Here is an 18202-nt window from a genome sequence, read left to right on the forward strand (position 1 = left end):
ATATAAATGCATGTTTCTTAGGCATGCTCAAAATGGAGGACATTTTGGCATTATTCCTAGACAGAAGGCTGAAATGTACTTCTCTTTCTGGCCAAACACCCCCCCCCCCCATTCTACAAGAACATTTCCCACTCCCAAGCAGGCATAGCATTTAAAGACCACAGGCAGTCCCTTGTGCCATTGCAAACTACATTTCCCACTCCCAAGCAGGCATAGCATTTGCAAGATCACAGGCAGTCCCTTGTGTCATTGCAAACTACATTTCCCACTCCCAAGCAGGCATAGCATTTGCAAGATCACAGGCAGTCCCTTGTGTCATTGCAAACTACATTTCCCACTCCCAAGCAGGCATAGCATTTGCAAGACCACAGGCAGTCCCTTGTGTCATTGCAAACTACATTTCCCACTCCCAAGCAGGCATAGCATTTGCAAGATCACAGGCAGTCCCTTGTGTCATTGCAAACTACATTTCCCACTCCCAAGCAGGCATAGCATTTGCAAGATCACAGGCAGCCCCTTGTGCCATTGCAAACTACATAGAATCATAGAGTTGGAAGAGACCACAAGGGCCATCCAGTCCAACCCCCTGCCATGCAGGAATCCAGATCAAAGCATCCCACTCCCAAGCCTTCTTAGCAATTCCCCCCCCCTTCCTCCTTTTCCTTGCCCCCTCCAACCCCCCCAAACCCCTCGCCCCCTCTTTTTCCCAGGTATGTCTCAACTTAGGAGGGATTTATGGGACAGATCCAAAGCCTTTTTTCTTTTCTAATGGGGGCAAAGCCTTGAGAAGCCCTGAACCCCTGAGAAAAAGAGGAGGGGGGCTTAGAGAGAGGAAGAAAGAGAAAAAGAAGATGAGGAGGGGAAGAAAGGAAGAAAAAGGAGAGGAGGAAGAGGAGGGGAAGAGGAGGAGAAGAAAAAAAACGGAGTAACAAGAAGAAGAGAAGGAGGGGAAAGAGAAAGAGAAAGAGGGGAAGGACTAAAAGAAGCTTGCCTGAGTGCAAAGCCCTCCCTGCTTCGACGTTGGAGCATGCCAAATAAGGAGGCAGAGGGCTGGCCAATAGAGGCAGGGCAGAGCAGCAGACCCCGCCCCTGCTAGTTTCAGTCGTCCTGCTGCTTGCTCCAAACATGCTGCACTGCACAGCACTCTATAGAAGGCAGGCAGCAGCCCTGGGAGCTCAGAGTTGGGCAGCCACCCGGGGGCGGGGTCGGGGGCGGGACGGGACCGGGCACGCCCCCCAGGGGGCGGGAAAGTCCCGCCCACCACCGTGAAATGGCAACCCTACCTTTCACCCACCCACTTCTTTGTTTTTTCAAGACAAAATCCAGATAGAAACTATGGAATACATGGGACCATGTTGTATTGCCTTATTCCATTATTAAACCACAACAGAATAAATACATAAAGAAATGTTTAAAAATTGATGACAGAGAGGAATAATGTCAAGAAAGTATGAGTATACATGTCAGTATAATATTTCAGTTTAAATGTAGCATTAACCATAGCACTAAATATAGTGGGCAATATTAAATATATATAAATGGCTGCACAATGGGCTTCCATGTAATACCTATTTCCTGTATGATCTTAATGTGGCAATGTGTCCAAACAACACTAACAGTACTTAATAGTGCCCACAAACACATGTAGAAATGCTAAGACCAAAATCAGTCAAATTCAAGGAAGGAATAAAAGAATCACTCCATCTAATCTAATTACTCTATCAATTTCTGCAAGCCATGGTATCAGTTTTATTCCTGGAAAACTGCCTTTGAATTTCTAATAGGTATTGTACATTGAGATATTTAAAATAAAATACCACATGTCTCCTTGACATACTTGCTTTCTCTGTTTCAATGCATTTCAAATATATGGGTTCCTGCAGATTACATTTAGGGTTTGCCTGAAAAGATGTAAATTTGAAACAGGAAATCTGTGTGTTCCACCAGCATTAAGGAACAACATCTCATTTATTCAAATAACATCAAAGCTTATATAATCCTTTGCAGCACCAAGCTCCCCATCTCTCAAACAAAATTATGTTTCCTCCTTCTAAAGAAAGATTTTTTCCTACATAGTGGGATACAGATACATTTGAGTGGGTTAAAATAAAATGTTAGCTTCATAAGCAACTGGGCTCTTACTAATGGTTAGAATTGTCCAAATTTAAGGAAACAGCAAAGACAATTCAGAAGTTAAATAATACAGAAAATGCAAATGTTAAATAACAGCCTCTATTATTTCCTACATACACGTTTTCCCACATACTATTATTTGTTACATACACTTTTTCTTCTATGTGAACTGTTCACTCTACATTTCCTTACTCTATGGACTCTGCTGGATGGGTAACGGAGCTCAGTCTTCTAAACTTGTGCTTCAGCAGAGTCCTGTAACACAAACCCAGGCCAAAAGCCATTAGGGCAGCAGACAGGCCAAATAAAGTTCCTACAACAGTTCCTGCAATTATAGCACTCCTGTCTTCTGAAGGAGGTCCACTGTCAATGCTGCCACCATAGCCTTTACTCAAACAGTCAGGAGGTGCCCAGCCATGATCACAATGGCAATGTTTGCGAGAGTTGCACGTTCCCCGATTATGACACTTGGTGAAATTACAGTCATAGTTCAAGAGGGACACTTCCAAACACTCTCCACCAATACACATCATGTCTTTGCCACAAGGGGTGCCATCTCTCACTGTTCCGGTATCAGGTATTTTCATTCCAGTGTGGTAATCTAGACCCCAGCACTCCATATTACCAGCATACAACTGAATAATGGTGCTGTGCTCCTCAAAAGAAGGGAGATCATCCACATTGTCGCACTGGAGCCGTCCACACAGGTTATTCGGAATATTACATTTCCTATAAACCCCATGTAAAAGGCCACAGTTGCCAAAACGATCACCCCGAGCATTAATTATTCTGAAACAATCATCTGAGGCCACTGTTGCTTTGGAGCCAAAGATCTGTTTGCACTGCCTGTCGTGTGTAGTACAGTTTCCTTGATAACAGTATGCTCCATCTCTACACGGAGCCCCATCTTGAACATAAACATCTTCAGGACAAAATTCTGAAGTTCCATGACAATACTCAGGAAGATCACATATACTACTATTTTTCCTGCAAACAGAACGAGCTGGAGCGTATTGGCAGTTTTTGCAGCATGGTCCAAAAGCACAACTGGACCCTGGACGCAACATACAATTAGACTGACAACATGGATCAGATTCACATTCAGCTGCTGAGCCACAGTCACATTGCTCTCCGTTTTCCACAACTTTGTTTCCACAGTAGCTGAATTCATACAATTTTTCAGGATCTGGGGAAATTAACAAGCACTTTCTGTTCCTTAGGTTGAAATACTTCCCATAGCTACAATTGCTAAACCTATCAGTGCGGGCATGATATTCAGACATAATGCAGGCATGTTTATCACAACGACAATGTACTCCATCATGACTCATGCCAAGAATATGTCCGAGTTCATGTGCAAAATTGACCGAGAAATCTAATAAATTGTTTGTTATGTAAGAATTAACAGCATCTGCCCAATAGTTATTACAGATTGTTCCTACAAATGCCAATCCAATTGTTCTTCCAAAATGCTTATATAAAAATAAGTGAGCAGCATCATTCTGTAGACGCTTAAGAAGTGAAGTTCTTGTCCAAACAGCAAAATTCTCAAGCGTTGTCGCGATTTTGTCACTAATTCGTATGAGGTTTCTTTCTGACCAGATCTCTAGTCCAACTAAAGAAAGTTGAACAGAAAGTGGGTCATAGAATGAATTAGCAGTATGAAAAACATCCAGGACATGCAAAACAACCACAGTTTCATTTCTGCCAAACTTCACAAATCGTTCATAGTCCACAACAATTGCCACCTTTGCATACCGGACGTGTGTCCACCATGCATTTCCAGAATCCCTTTTGACCACTACTTTTTCTGTGACCTGCTGCATCAGAGTCTTTTGATGTCTTTCCTCTTCCTCTGTGAGTCCACACCTCATTCGGACAGCACTGTCCTTTTGTTCCAAACGATACACTGCATGATGGAAGGAAGCAGATGCCTCGACAGGTTCAATTTCATAAGTCGTGTTTTCAAACTGAAAGATACCCCTGAGTCCTCCTGAGCAAGTGCTGAGGGTGACCTGGGAGGAGGGCTGGCCCTGTACAAAGCCATGATAGAAACAGTCGTCCCTGATGAAAGGGTAATCTGCTTGGAGTTTCCCCACCTTATTGTATGTGAAGATGGGGAAGTGTTTCAGGACAAACCCTTTCTTCTGCTTCAGATGGACCATGCGGCCCTTCCCCTCAATCTGAAGTAGGTAGCTGATATCCTGAGGGTCTTCCTGACCATATCTGGGTGTCAGTTTTCTTGGGATGGTCACCTCATAAGAGACATATCTAAAGCCCTCTGGAGGTGTCTGGCCAGCAATCCACACATTAATTAAGGTCAATACTACTAAATAGGTGGAAAGAGTAGTCTTTCCTCCCCTCAGAGTAAGAATTCCCCTGAAGTATATACTCTGACACCACATTCTTGAAGACAGGAGAATTTCAGCTGCTAACAAGTTAGAAACTGAATGAGAATGAGGCAGTACATGGATTAGCAGAAGGAGAGGAAGATTCTGTATATAGCAACAGTCAACGGAAATTCTTTTAGAATAGGGATGGAGCTTAGAATCATAGAATCATAAGAGTTTGAAGAGACTACAAGCGTCATCAAAGTCCAACCACCTGACCCACATTCAAAGCAACCCTAACAGATAGCCATCCATTACCTGTTTAAAAACATCCAAAGGAGGAGACTCCATCACTCTCTGAGGCAGAGTATTCCACTGTTCAACAGCTCTTACTGCTGGGAAGTTCTTCCTATTGTTGAGGTGGAATCTTTTTTCCTGTAGTTTGCATCCATTGCTCTAGGTCCCATTCTCTGGAGCTGCAGAAAACAAACTTGTTCCATCTTCAGTGTGACAGCCTTTCAAATATTTAAATGGGGCTGTCATGACATCTCTTCACCTTCTCTTCTCCTAGCAAAACATGCCCAGCTCCCTAAGCCTCTTCTCATAGGGCATGGTTTCAGTACCTTTTCCGATTTTAGCCGCCCTCCTCTGGACACATAAGAGCTTGTCAACATCCTTTTTGAATTGTGGTGCCCAGACCTGGATACATTATTCTAGGTTACACCTGTCAAAAGCAAAATAGAGTGATACCATTACTTTCCTTCATTGAAACACTATACTTCCACTGATGCAGCCTAAAATTGTTTTGGTTTTCTTTGCTGCAGCATCACAGTGTTGACTCATGTTTACCTTGTGGTTTACTGAGTGCCCTAGGTCCATTTCACATGTACTGCTCTCAGGCCAGATGTCACCCATCCTATATTTTTGCATTTTATTTTTATTGCCTAATTGTGTACCTTACATTTTTCCCTGTTGAAAGTCATTTTGAATTCTGTTCTCATCCTCTGGGCCATTAACTACCCCTCTCCCTAATTTGGTGTAATCAGCAAATATGATAAGCATCTATTCCATTCCATCATTTACATCACTTATAAAGATCTTAAACAACACCAGCCCTGAGCAGCCCACTTGTCACTTCTCTCCATTGGTGAGCACTTTCCGGGTTCAACTTGTCAACTAATTATAGCTCTACCTATAACTGTAATACTGTCTAGCCCACTGTTAATCAGCTTGCCTAAAAGGAGATCATTGGGGAACTTATCAAAAGCTGCAATGTGATCCAGATATACTATAGTAACAAAACTACTCTGATCTACTAAGATTTTGAACTCTATAAAAAAAAGAGATAAGAGTAGTTTGGCATGACTTATTTTTTCCTAAACCCATGTTGGCTCTAAGTAATGACAGCATTTCTTTCTAAGTGTGCAAAAATTACTTCATAATCTGCTCTATTTTTTTTCCTGGTATCGACATCAAACTGACTGGTTGGTTGTTGCTCTGATCCTCTTTTTCCATCCCTTTTTAAAAGATGGGGACATTTGCCTTTCTCCAGTCTGCTAGGATCCCTCCTGTTCTCCATGATTTCTCAAAGATAATGCACATTGGCTTTGAGACTACATGAGCAAGTTCCCTTCATACTCAAGGATGCAGTTTATCTCAGACTTTTATTATTCCTTATACAGAGGTTCCCCCATATCCACAAGGAACATGTTACTGGACTTAACAAGTATGGTAATTATTTCGGGTAGTAGTAAACCATCCTGAAATAAATGACTTCTGCCCCAAGCATACTATGGAACCATACTGGAGGATCTAGGAATGCTTTAGGCATTCCTACATCCTACAGCATGATTAGTAGTATGCTAGGGGGAGACTGTGAGAATAGTATCAAAGAACATATTTTTTTGGATGGGGAGCAGTGTGAGGCACTATGAGGGACCCACAGCTCTCTGCAGATAAGTAAAATTACAGTGTTATAATTACTTTTTTCTTATTTGATTTCAATGTGATCCCATCTTTACAACTATGGAACTGTACACACATACCTTAGGCTTGAATACTGCACTCTGTCTATGCCTGTGAGGGAGTTAATAATAATCTGTGAAGGGACATCTGGCTGTGGAGGCAAGTTTCTGTCCATTTTCCTCAACTTTGTTTCCACAGTAACTGAATTCATACAATTTTTCAGGATCTGGGAAAATTAACAGTTTGTGTTCCTTTTTTAAAAAAATAGTCTCCATAACTACAATTGCTAAACCTATCAGTGTGGGCATGATATTCAGACATAATGCAGGCACTTTGATCCCATTGACAATACTTTTCATCATGTTTCATACCACGATTATGTCCCAGTATGTGTGCAAAGGTGACAGAGAAATCTAATAAATTGTTGGTCATATAGGAATTAACACCATCTGCCCATTAGTTACTTCAGATTGTTCCCAAATATGCCATTCCAAGTGTTGTTCCAAAACACTTATATACAAATAATTGAGCAATTTCATTCTGTAGACATTTAAGAAGTGAGATTTTTCTCCAATCAGCAAAAGTCTTAAGTGTTGCTCCCATATTGTCACTAATGTGTATGAGGTTTCTTTCTGACCAGACCTCTAGTCCAGCTAAAGATAACTGAACAGAAAATTCTCATAAAATGAAATAAGCTGAGTTGGTGTATTATTGAAACCAACAAGAACATGTATAAAAAGGCAATTTATAAACAATTAGTAGGACATGTCCAGCAAAAGATACAGTATGAAGCTGTCTTGGGGTGTCCTTGTATTTCTGAGCTGATATAAATTTCCCCTTTCCATCAAGCTTCCAAATTCTTACTTGCTTGATATTCCACATCAACAATGGACAATGTGTCTGATACAAGGGCAATGAGTAGGAATAGGATGTTGGACCCTGGGATTTATAGTCTCCAAGTCCTGCTATAGGCAGTAATAGGCAGATTTTCATAACCTCCCAATATGTTGAATTAAATGCCAATGTTTTTCTACTATCCTCTTAATTTGATGAGCCAATGAAGAAAATGTTAAGGACCACACAACATTGTTTTTGGAAGATTTACATTTAAGTTTAAAGAGGTCCTTCCATTTAACTTTATCAGCCCTCTGTAAAGCATGATGAACAACATGTGAAGGACAACCCCTATAACAAAATTGTTTAGCCATGTTATCTGTTTCATGATTGTAGTCATTTCCTCTTAACCCTTAAAATCTGTGAATAGGGCAAATTAATTTTCAAGGAATGACTATGACAACTAAGGAAATGTAAGGTGGAGTTTTAATCTGTGGGTTTTCTGCAATTACGTACCTGAATGGTATTATTGTTATTACATACAGAAATGTCCAAAAATGGAATACACATATTGTGTGTGTGGCTGCTAAATTTAATGTGAGGATTGATGTTACTAATCCATTTATCAAAGGGCTCAATGGAGAGGGGATCTGAATATATTAAAAAAAAATACCATCAATATCTGCTCAGAAATACAAGGACTTCATATTGTAGCTTTTGCTTGGCATGTCTAATTGTTTATAAATTGCCTTTTAATACATGTTCTTGTTGGTTTCAAATAATACACCAGCTCAGCTTGTTTCTCTGCATAGAGCCTAGGGGCAAATCCTTTCTTCTGCCAGATGGACCACGTGGCCCTTCTCCTCTATCTGCAGTAGGTATCTAATATCCTGAGGGTCTTCCTGAACATATCTACGTGTCAATTTTCTTGAGATGGTCACCTCATAAGAGACATATCTAAAGCCCTCTGGGGATGTCTCACCAGCAGTCTCCTTCCACATATTAATTAAGGTCAGTACTACCAGATAGGTAGAACAGGTAGTCTTTTTTTTTTTTTGACTCAGAGGAATAAGTACCCTGAAGTATATCCTCTGACACCTCATTCTTGAAAGAGAAGGGCTTTTCAGCTGTTAACAAGATAGAAACTAAATGGGAATGAGGTTGCATCTGGATTAGCAGGAAGATTCTGTTATTAGCAACAGTCAATGGAAAATCTTTTTACAATGGGGCTGGACCTTAGAATAATAGGATCATAGAGTTGGAAGAGACCACAAACGTAATCAAAGTCCAACCCCCTGACCTGCAGGATTAAACAATCAAAGTGATTCCAACAGATAGCCATCCAATGCCTGTTTAAAAACTTCCAAAGAAGGAGACTCCACCACTGTCCAAAGCAGAGTATTCCACTGTAGAATAGCTCTTACCATCAGGACATTCTTCCTATTGTTGCTGTGGAATCTCTTTTCCTGTAGTTTGCATCCATTGCTCTGGGTCCTGTTCTTTAGAGTTGCAGGGGGGAAAATGTTCCATACTCAGAATGACATTCTTTCAAATATTTTGATGCAGCCTAGATTTGCATTGGCTATTCTAGCTGCAGCATCCCATTGTTGACTCATGTTCAAGTCTACAAGGACTCCTAGACCTCTTTCACTTATATTTATGTATGTATTTATTTATTTTATCTTTAATAAATAATAATAATAAAATAATAAAAAATTTATTTCTATCCCACTTTTTGCCAGGCAATCAAAGCGCCGTACAACAAGTTAAAATGCATCCATATTCTGCATTTCTCCCAGAAAGGTACTCTAGGCAACTGAGAAGTTAAAAAATTATCCATGATGTATAAATGCTATTCACCCTTCATTCATGTTTGGCCTATTTTTCTTTAAAAGGTTATACCCCTCTATTGCTATATTCCAATCATGAGACTCATCTTACCAGGTTTCAGTGATTACTATTATATCATATTTACTTTGCTATGCTAGAAGTTCAAGTTCATCTTGTTTATTTCCCATGCTCTCTGCATTAGTGTAGAGACATCTAAGACCATGGGCCACCCTGCCAGCTGCCTATATAAAGTTTTTTCCCCTCCCACTGTTGAGTCCTTGCATTATTTGCCTTGTTCTCTCTATAACAATTTGACTATTATCTCCAGCTGTTTTGTGTATAACATGGATCACAGTCTGAAAGTAACCAGCATAATTTCACGTAAGAGCTCTCACTCTGTAAGGAAACCAAAGTCTGTCCCAAGAATCTTTTCCTGTGGTTTTGCTAAACCTGGCAATAGGAAAAATAGTGTGAAATATCCTCTAGTTCTCCCACACCACACATGCAGAACTTTTAATTTCTTGAAACGGTTCCATATCTCCCAACCAAGACAGACATTGGCCTAATTTGGACATCTAATTATGTAAATGTTGTTCTCAGAGGGGCAAAGGTAAGTGTTTGTAAATGTTGCATTCTTACGTGATTTGATTTCAGTAGATGAGACTGTGACGACCCTTTATTTTTAAACACTGTCCTTTTTGGCTGACAGCACCCTGGGTCTTTTATCCCACCGCTGTCACCAAGTTATGTCAAGATGTTTTGTTTGTAATCACTATTCTATTTGATTTGTGATCCTGCCACCTCTTTGTGACTGTTACTTTAACCCCAAAATATGTTTGAATTGTTAGTAGCATGGTAAATATTCAAGTTCCAGACAGGTCTTCCTTAAAAACAATAAAACTTTATTTAAACAATGGTTTGACAATGTTTTACTTATTGCTCGGTTCTATACGCTTGTTACTGTTATGGTTTACTTTACACACTCTCTAGAACAAATTAGTTATTTTTAATAAAAAAAAACCTCACACAATCTTTGTATTATGTTTCCTTTCCAAAACAACCAGGCTAACTAAATTCTACAGGATATCTCACTCCAGCAATTCTCTCTCTCAGAGTTCTGGATGTGCACCGGTAGGGAGCCCCTCACTTTTGGACTCTACCCCTAACCTCCCTGTCTCACACTGGAACCTTCACTACAACTGTCCCTCTCTGGACATGACAGATCCCGTATCTGGACATAACTCAAGCCCTATCTGGCCCTCTCTCTCAGCCCTATTTAAACATCCTATTGTCTGTCACCAGCTAACTCCTGATTGGCTGTCACTACACTGGCCCATCTATGTCAGCTCTCCATAGATACCAATGGGAAAAATGGAACATTGGATTGAAACTAAATCCAGATCATTATTCACCTTGAAGATCCAGTCCCTCAGCTTGTTTTTAACATCAGGCATTTTTTAAAAATCTATTGAAAGGGTTTTAAGGGTTAGTAAGTTTTGAACTATTTTAGCCCAGCCACCTTTCTTCCATTGTTCATCAAAACCAGGCCTGAACTCCATATGACCCACAGGCCACTTGCGACCTGCCAAAGTGACCCTTGGGGTTGGGGAGGATGGTGGTTTTCTTCCCACTTACCCTCCATCTGCCTGGCCCTCCTCCTCCTCCAAAGGCACCACCCCCTCCCCCAGTCCTCCAGAGTCCCATATGGTGGCCGCGATAATGGTGGCACCAGCATCAGGCAGCCACAGCCCTCTGGCTTCCTTAGCAACCACCCAGGGAGAGGAGGAGAAGGAGGAGGGAGGCTGGGCTCCTCTTTCACCTGGTGCTCAGCTATGCTATGTTGGGCAGATGAGGCAGGAGGAAACAGCGGCAGGAGGAGATATCTGTTAACTAATAACAACCTCAGTTGTGGCAATATTAGGGGAGCCAACTGGCAGCTCCACGGGGCAGGAAGAAGAGAGGAGAGGCTGAGAGAGTGGTGAAAGCAGGTTGAGGGGCTTTTTCACCCACCCTCTTTCCTTCAGCGCACTCCCTGGTGGTTGGGACCACGAGCCTTTTGCCCCAAGAGGCATCAGACTGAGGCTGGGTCTTAAAAGCAGAATTTTGTTGTTGTTTATTGCCTCCAAGTCGACTTTGATTTATGGCAATCCTATGCATTATTTTTATGTTCCTTTCAAATCATTTCTGAGTTATGGTGACCCTATCATGTTTTTTTTCTTTGCGGGATTTATTCAGAGTGGGTTTGCCTTGTCTTCCTCTGAGGCTGAGAGAGTGTAAATAGCCAATGTCACCCAGTGATCTGAGAGGGGATTCAAAACCTGGTCTCCAAGTTTAAAACTTTACACCAGCCTGGGGCTTTGTTATTCTTCTTATTGTTTTGTGCCTTCAAGTTGTTTCTGACTCATGGAGACCACCAGAGGGCACTACCTCACACACCCCCAATGTTGAGGGCACCAATTCACACATCTCCAATGCCCTCTGGACTCTAATCCCACGTAGTGTGCCCACAGCATGTCTGATGACTGCATCCATTGTCAGCCTCCCCCTGTAGTCCTCTGTGCTCCCCATGCACCAGAATGGGTGCACCCGAACACATGTGTACATCACTTGTCACTGCCCCTCCTGCCACCCTCAGATCTTGGACAAGTTTGCTGAGATGGGATTCCTGCAAGTAGTGGGCATAGTGGGGTCACTGTTTGATCGTGCCGACAGTGCAGAAGGGAGGCCAGTTCAACAACCGGAAAGACAGCTACTCCATCCTACTATAGGGGATCTGTGATCATAGTGGGTGCTTCATAAATACGGAGATCGGTTAGAGCAGGAAAAATCGCAACCCACATGTCATATGCAACTCTGCCATCTTTCAGACCACAGAAGATGACAGAGAATGTGCCTATAAAAGAAGGCTTTGTGAATCATGATAATCACCACTACCACTGCTACAGCTACTACATACAATGAACAAGACCTGAAATTCTCAGAGAATTTGTTTCTTGTGTTTATTTATGTATAATCCAAACATTTCTATTTCTAAGAAGTCAGGCATATGCAGGATTTCTGTTCTGCTCTGCTCTTTATTTCTGAGTGCACTAGACATGCAAAGAGATCGTTTGGGGAATTTTCTGTTAAGATGCCTTTTCGATGTGCTTTCCTTTGAGTAAAACATAGGGTAACAAAAAAAGTCTTCCTAGATTTTTCTGCAATCTTATGCATTTTACTCAGTGATAACATCTGAGGCAAACATATCACAGAGGTTTTTTGGCAAGAATTGTTCAAAAAGGGTTTGCCTTTGCCTTCCTCTGAGGCTGAGCGTGTTACCTTGCCAAGGGTCACTCAGTGGCTTTCCATTGCTGAGCAGGGATTTGATTCCTGATCTCCAGAGTCATAATCTGACACTCAAACCACTATACTTAGAAGCAAGCTCTCTTGCTTCTAAATATTAGGACTTTTGGTCCATCTGCTTCAGGCCACTAGTTTCCTGGCACACTACACATATTGTAACATTGGATACTCATAGCCAGTCAATATATCTCCTTTCTGGTTTCAAGCCTGCACACACAAAATGCCCAAACTCTTCACAATTCACATCCATCTGCCAACATCTTTATTGCTGCCCTTGTCCCTCAGTGACAAATGTTAAAACTGAACTTGTAACCTCACCACCATGCCCACAAATTTTGCTTTTCTATGGGTATTTATACAGTCTTTAAAGATCCTTCCTGGGCACCACTCCACTACATGCATCTGAGGAAGTAGACCAATTGTACGAAAGCTGGTGCTCTAATTTTTTTCTCATAGAAAGGAGATTATCACATGGACAAAAAACCCAACTGCACCCTAACAGGATGCAGCCAGGATGCAGCATGCAGGTGGGAATTATTGCATATACAGCCCGGCAACATCCCTGGTCCTAAGTGCACTTCGGAGGCTGCTTTTCAAAGCCAAGAGCTTTCCGACTTTGAAAAGTGGCCAGATAAGCAAGCCTGGGAAGCGGAATGCAGATGGGCTGTACTCCACCAGCGTAGGGTTGCCATTTCCTGCTTTTGGGTGGATTTTCCAGGGTTTTAGACCCTTGGGAAGGTCCCATCCCGGCTTTCCAGGTTTCCCGGGTTTTGGCCGCTGCCACAAAACCCATGGCCCCCTTCTGCTGCAGCAAGGCTTCCTTCTCCCTCAGCATCTTCCTGGACAGTGTGCAACTGGAGAAGGAAACCTCATGGTCCTCCTTCTCCTTCGGCTCTGCACTACCCCAGGATGGAGCCGATGGAGAAGGAAGCCTTGCCATGGTAAGGCCTCCTTTTCCTTCGGCTCTGCACCTCCAGTGACGAGCTGCGGGGCCTGGCCGGCTGGCTAGGCCCCCAGAGAAGGCCACTGCTGTGGCAAAGGCCTTCTCCAGTGGCTCGAAAGCCGCGTGGGGCTTGGCTGGCTGGCTAGGCCCCTGGAGAAGGCGGCTGTGGCGGCAAAGCCCTTCTCCAGCGGCTCAAGAGCTGCACGGGGTCTGGCCAGCTGGCTAGGCCCCCGCAGAAGGCCGCTGCCATGGCAAAACCTTCTCCTGTGGCTGAAGAGCCGCGTGGGGCCTGGCCAGCTGATTAGGCCCCCTCAGAAGGCCGCTGCCATGGCAAAAGCCTGCTCCAGCAGCAGGAGAGCTGTGGGGGTCTAGCCAGCCAGCTAGGCCCCAAAAAAGGAGGCCACCATGGTAAGGCCTCCTCTGGCAGCAGCAAGGCCACTGCAGACTGCAGCAACTAGTTGGCAGCATGAACTTTCCTGACTAAAGTCCACTTCCTCAGATGCATCAGTCTCACAGGTACAATCTCGATATCTTTGTATTCTACTGATGTGTGCCTTTTTATAAATAATTAATGTTTTTGGCTTGTAGTTGGTTGTGTCCTCCATTTTTCTTGAATGTCCTACATTTTCAGGCAATTTTGTCCTACACTTTGTCCCGGTTTGGGGGTGGCAAATTATGACAACCGTACACCAGCAGAATCAGTGGCAAATTATGTGCAATAATTCCTGCCTGCATCCTGCATCCTGGCTGCATCCCATTAGGATGCAGAATCTGAATCTGTGGATGCAGAATCTGTGGATACAGAGAGTGAACTGTAATATTTCTCTGTTACACTTGGGACTTTATCATACAAGCCCCAATCTCACTGCAATCATGTTAGAGAGAAGAACTGAATACATATTGGTATGGGAGCTCTCCTTATAATATGGCTGCCATCAATGTGACTGGAGCTGTTTCCTGGCATGGGTTCACTTTCTCAGTATGCTCCTTAACCCAACCTCCTTTTCCATTGCCTTATCATTGCCTTAGCCAGCATGCCTTTCAGTTTGTTTGTTTTTGTTGCTTCTTTCTTTCTTTCTTTTTTACTGAATCCAGCAATTATGGCAATGCAGTCTGGGGAGAGGGGAGAAAAGAAAGGAAAAAAAGTAAATAGTCTGTTTGGGAATAGCAGGGGAGGGGGAGAAGAGTGAGGAGGGACTGCCCAATTCCAGTATTGCAAATTAATATTCAGAAAGTAAAACAGGATGATCCAATGCACACACATGGAACAAAAAATGAGAAACAGCTAAGACACAGAGATATACCAAGGAAGTGCACACAAAAAAAGAAACTATATAGATGAATCTGATAATGAAGAACAATAGATAAATGACAGAGAACAACAATACAAATAATGGGATGATGATTCAGATATGGTAGAAGATACAGAAGTCATTGCTGACATGTTATTCCAAAGAGATTTATTTCGAAACTTGTTAAAGTGATTTTTAAAAATGTTAGATTTAACAACAGCCATAAATAACAACACACAAATGAAAAAAGATAAAGAGGGCAAAGTGGCATCAGTCCTAGTCAAAAAGATACCACAAACTGAGGAAATTACAATGCCATCTATGTTCAGAGATATAACAGAAACTGAATGGAAAACCTCACTAAATATTAAAAGCATGTGTAAATTTGCCAAAAATCATATACATTTACTAAAAATGAGATTGATTTCTTAAAGGTTCCTCTTATTGATGGCCCTATAGCGGCTCTGATATCGGGAGCAACTGCCCCTTATCACACTTTTTTCCTTAGAATTCAAGTGCAATTGGGAGGCATTCACAGAAGTTCCCCAATTAATGGCTAGAGATGCCCTAACCACACTTGAGAGACACAGCAGCAACTGGACAAAGATGACATTATCTGATAGTTAATACGAAAGGCACTACTTTCCTGCTTTAATCTCAATTCAGTAAAATCCTTGGATTTTGAAAGAAACATCCCTAGAGATTCCTTGCAAGAGAAGAAATAGTTACTAAGTTCAACAGCTTTTTCAAAAATTCACATGAGGGAAATAAATGAACATAAAACAGTTCTCTTTTTGAAAAAATGAAAGGTTTGCACATTCTAAATGTATATTTTTACAATACAACAACAATAATAACATATTTGATGTCCAGTATTTCTAATGTAAAGTTTTGGCACTTTGTGTATTGTCATCTTCTGTCAAAGACTGGTTTCTTTCTTATGCCAGTTCTGTTGGGTGGCAAACTGGACTTACTCTTGTACAGTAGTGTCTCAGTACAGTTAAACAACTCACACATAGCACAGTACCAAAACAAGCAGCAAATATAGCTTCTACAATAACTCCTGCTCTGGACCCAGGTTTACTTTTCTTCTTCATTGGAGGGGGGCCACTATCAATGCTGCCACCATACCCTTTATTTAGACAGTCAGGAGGGGCCCAGCCATAATCACAATGGCAATGTTTGTAGTTGTTACATACTCCCCGATTATGACACTTGGTGACATTGCAGTCATAGTTCAAGAAGGACACACTCATGCATTGGCCACCAATACACATCATATCAGTGCCACAAGGAGCGCCATCTATCACTGCTCCAATATCAAGTATCTCCAGCCCACTGTGGTAGTCTGTACCCCAGCACTTCCTGTTGTCAATGTGTGTTTGAACTACAGTGCTGTGTTCCTCCAAAAGTGGTAAACTATCAATATTTTCACACTGGATCCGACCACATAAGATATTCTCACTTTTACATCTTTTATATTCTGTGCCATTATTAATACCACAATTTCCAAAACGATCCCCTTGACTATTCACTTTTCTGAAGCAAACCTCTGAAGCCACTATTGCTTTCTTGCCAAACATCATTTTGCACTGTTTGGTGTGAGTAGTGCAATTCCCATGATAACAATATGCATCATCACTGCATGGGGCACCGTCTTGTACATAAACATTTTCAGGACACCATGCTGCTTTTCCAGTACAGTACTCAGGAAGCTCACAGGCATTAGTGCTTTCTCTACAAATTGTCCCAGCTGGAAGATACTGACAACTGCTGCAACATTGTCCAACAGCACAACTGGCTCCTGGTTTCAACATACAGTTAGACTGGCAGCATCTGTCTGATCCACAATGAAATTCTGAACCACAGTCACATTGTTCTCCATTCTCTACCACATTGTTGCCACAGGATTTTATTCTAAATTCATGGTCCGGTGGTATTCTCAAACATTCCGTATTACCCAAAGTCATGAGCCTGTAATAAGCAATGTAACTGCAGTTACTAAACCTGTAAGAATGGGTGTGATGTTTAGCCATAATACACATTGTTTGATTACAAGTACAATATGTTTTATCATGGACCATACCAAGGTTGTGGCCCAGCTCATGAACAAAAATTGAGGCAAAAGCAAACACATTAGGTTCATTATCTAATTCAATAGCAGATGAACTTTCAGGATTACAAATTTCTCCAACAAATGCTAATCCTAGTGTTTCTTCAGATACTTTATAAATAAATATGTGGCCTGCATCGTGCCCTAGACGTGGTGCAAGGTTATTTTTTCTCCAGTCATTGAAATTTTCAAGTGTGAGTTCCAAATCATCATCAATTGTTATGAAGTTCTTTTCTGACCATATCTCTAGTCCTGCAAGGACCACACGAATACCAAGTGGCTTATAGAGAGAGTTAGCAATATGAATAACATCAAGAACTCGCTCAGCAACAAGAGTTTCATTTTTGTGAAACCTGACATATAGTCCATTTTCCACCACAACTGCAATCTTTGCATATCTCACGTGTGTCCACCAGTTTCCTCCAGAAGAATCTTTGGACACTTGTTTCTCTGCATTCTTAATAATGGCTTCTTGACAACTTTCCTCTTCTTCTGTTACCCCACACTTTATGTGGGCACCACTCTCCTTTTCTTCTAATTGATACACCACATGTTGAAAGACTGCAGATGCCTGAACAGGCTCAATTTCATAGGTTTCATTTTCGAATTGAAACAGACCCTGGAGTCCCCCTGAGCAAGTCCTGAGGATGACCAATGAAGAGGGCTTGCCTTGTATAAAACCATGGTAGAAACAGTCATCCCTGATGAAAGGATGGTCCACCTGAAGTGCCCCATCACTGTAGGTGAAGATGGGGAAGTGTTCAAAGACAAAGCTACTCTTCTGTCTGAGATGAACCATGTGGCCTTTCCCTTTAATATGCAAAAAGTAGGTGGTATCCCAGGATTCTGCTTGTCCATATCTAGATCTCAGTTTCTTTGGGATGGTTACCTCATAAGAGACATACCTAAAGCCCAGAGGTAGTGTCTGACCAAAAGTCTCATTCAAGACATTACTCAGAAGCAGTACCGAGAGCCAGGAAAAAATGCTAGTTATTTTCATAGAAGGGCCAAAGAAGCATCCAAAGTGCGCCCACCCTGGCTTCTCATGTAGGAGTGGGAATTGGGTGCCCCATTCAGGAGCTGGCAGGCTATAAAGTGACATGGGTACAGGGCTGTAGATTCTGTCTACATCAACTGTTAGTATCTTTGGAATAGGGGCGGAGCCTGGTGAGTCAAGGATGGAACAGAATGCTTTCAGAATGGCAAGAGAAAGACAGGAAGGGAAAAACTCTGGAGGTTTGGCAAATCAAAGGGTAAAACCAAAGTGTTAAGAAATTGAAGACAAACCAGTAAGAGAGAGGAAGAAGGGGGGGGGGGGTAACATATGTTTAGAGCGACCATGTGTGGGCTCACGGGGAGTGGTTGGGAAAAGAGGCATACCTATCTACAGTTTCTTCCATTCAAACAATTAGACAAATCT

At 42.1% G+C, this 18202-nt stretch overlaps 2 protein-coding genes across 2 annotated transcripts; both read right to left on the reverse strand.

The window, feature by feature from the left end:
- Positions 1-1978: 1978 nt before the first annotated feature.
- LOC149314723 (disintegrin and metalloproteinase domain-containing protein 20-like) lies at positions 1979-8383 on the reverse strand. Its single transcript, XM_089523512.1, has 2 exons — positions 8323-8383; positions 1979-4462 (listed from the first exon to the last, which is right to left on the reverse strand). The coding sequence occupies exons 1-2, from the start codon at positions 8363-8365 to the stop codon at positions 2322-2324; spliced, it is 2184 nt and encodes a 727-aa protein (XP_089379638.1). The 5' UTR covers positions 8366-8383; the 3' UTR covers positions 1979-2321.
- A 7105-nt stretch (positions 8384-15488) lies between these two features.
- On the reverse strand, positions 15489-17911 carry LOC149314724 (disintegrin and metalloproteinase domain-containing protein 21-like). The gene has a single exon (XM_089523513.1). It carries the CDS (start codon positions 17882-17884, stop codon positions 15608-15610), a length of 2277 nt encoding a protein of 758 aa, XP_089379639.1. The 5' UTR covers positions 17885-17911; the 3' UTR covers positions 15489-15607.
- Between the last annotated feature and the right edge of the window lie 291 nt (positions 17912-18202).

The sequence above is a fragment of the Sceloporus occidentalis genome, unplaced genomic scaffold, assembly GCF_023333645.1.
Source record: "Sceloporus occidentalis isolate IW3139 unplaced genomic scaffold, rSceOcc1.0.p SCAF_4, whole genome shotgun sequence".
In the NCBI taxonomy this organism is placed as follows: Eukaryota; Metazoa; Chordata; class Lepidosauria; order Squamata; family Phrynosomatidae; genus Sceloporus; species Sceloporus occidentalis.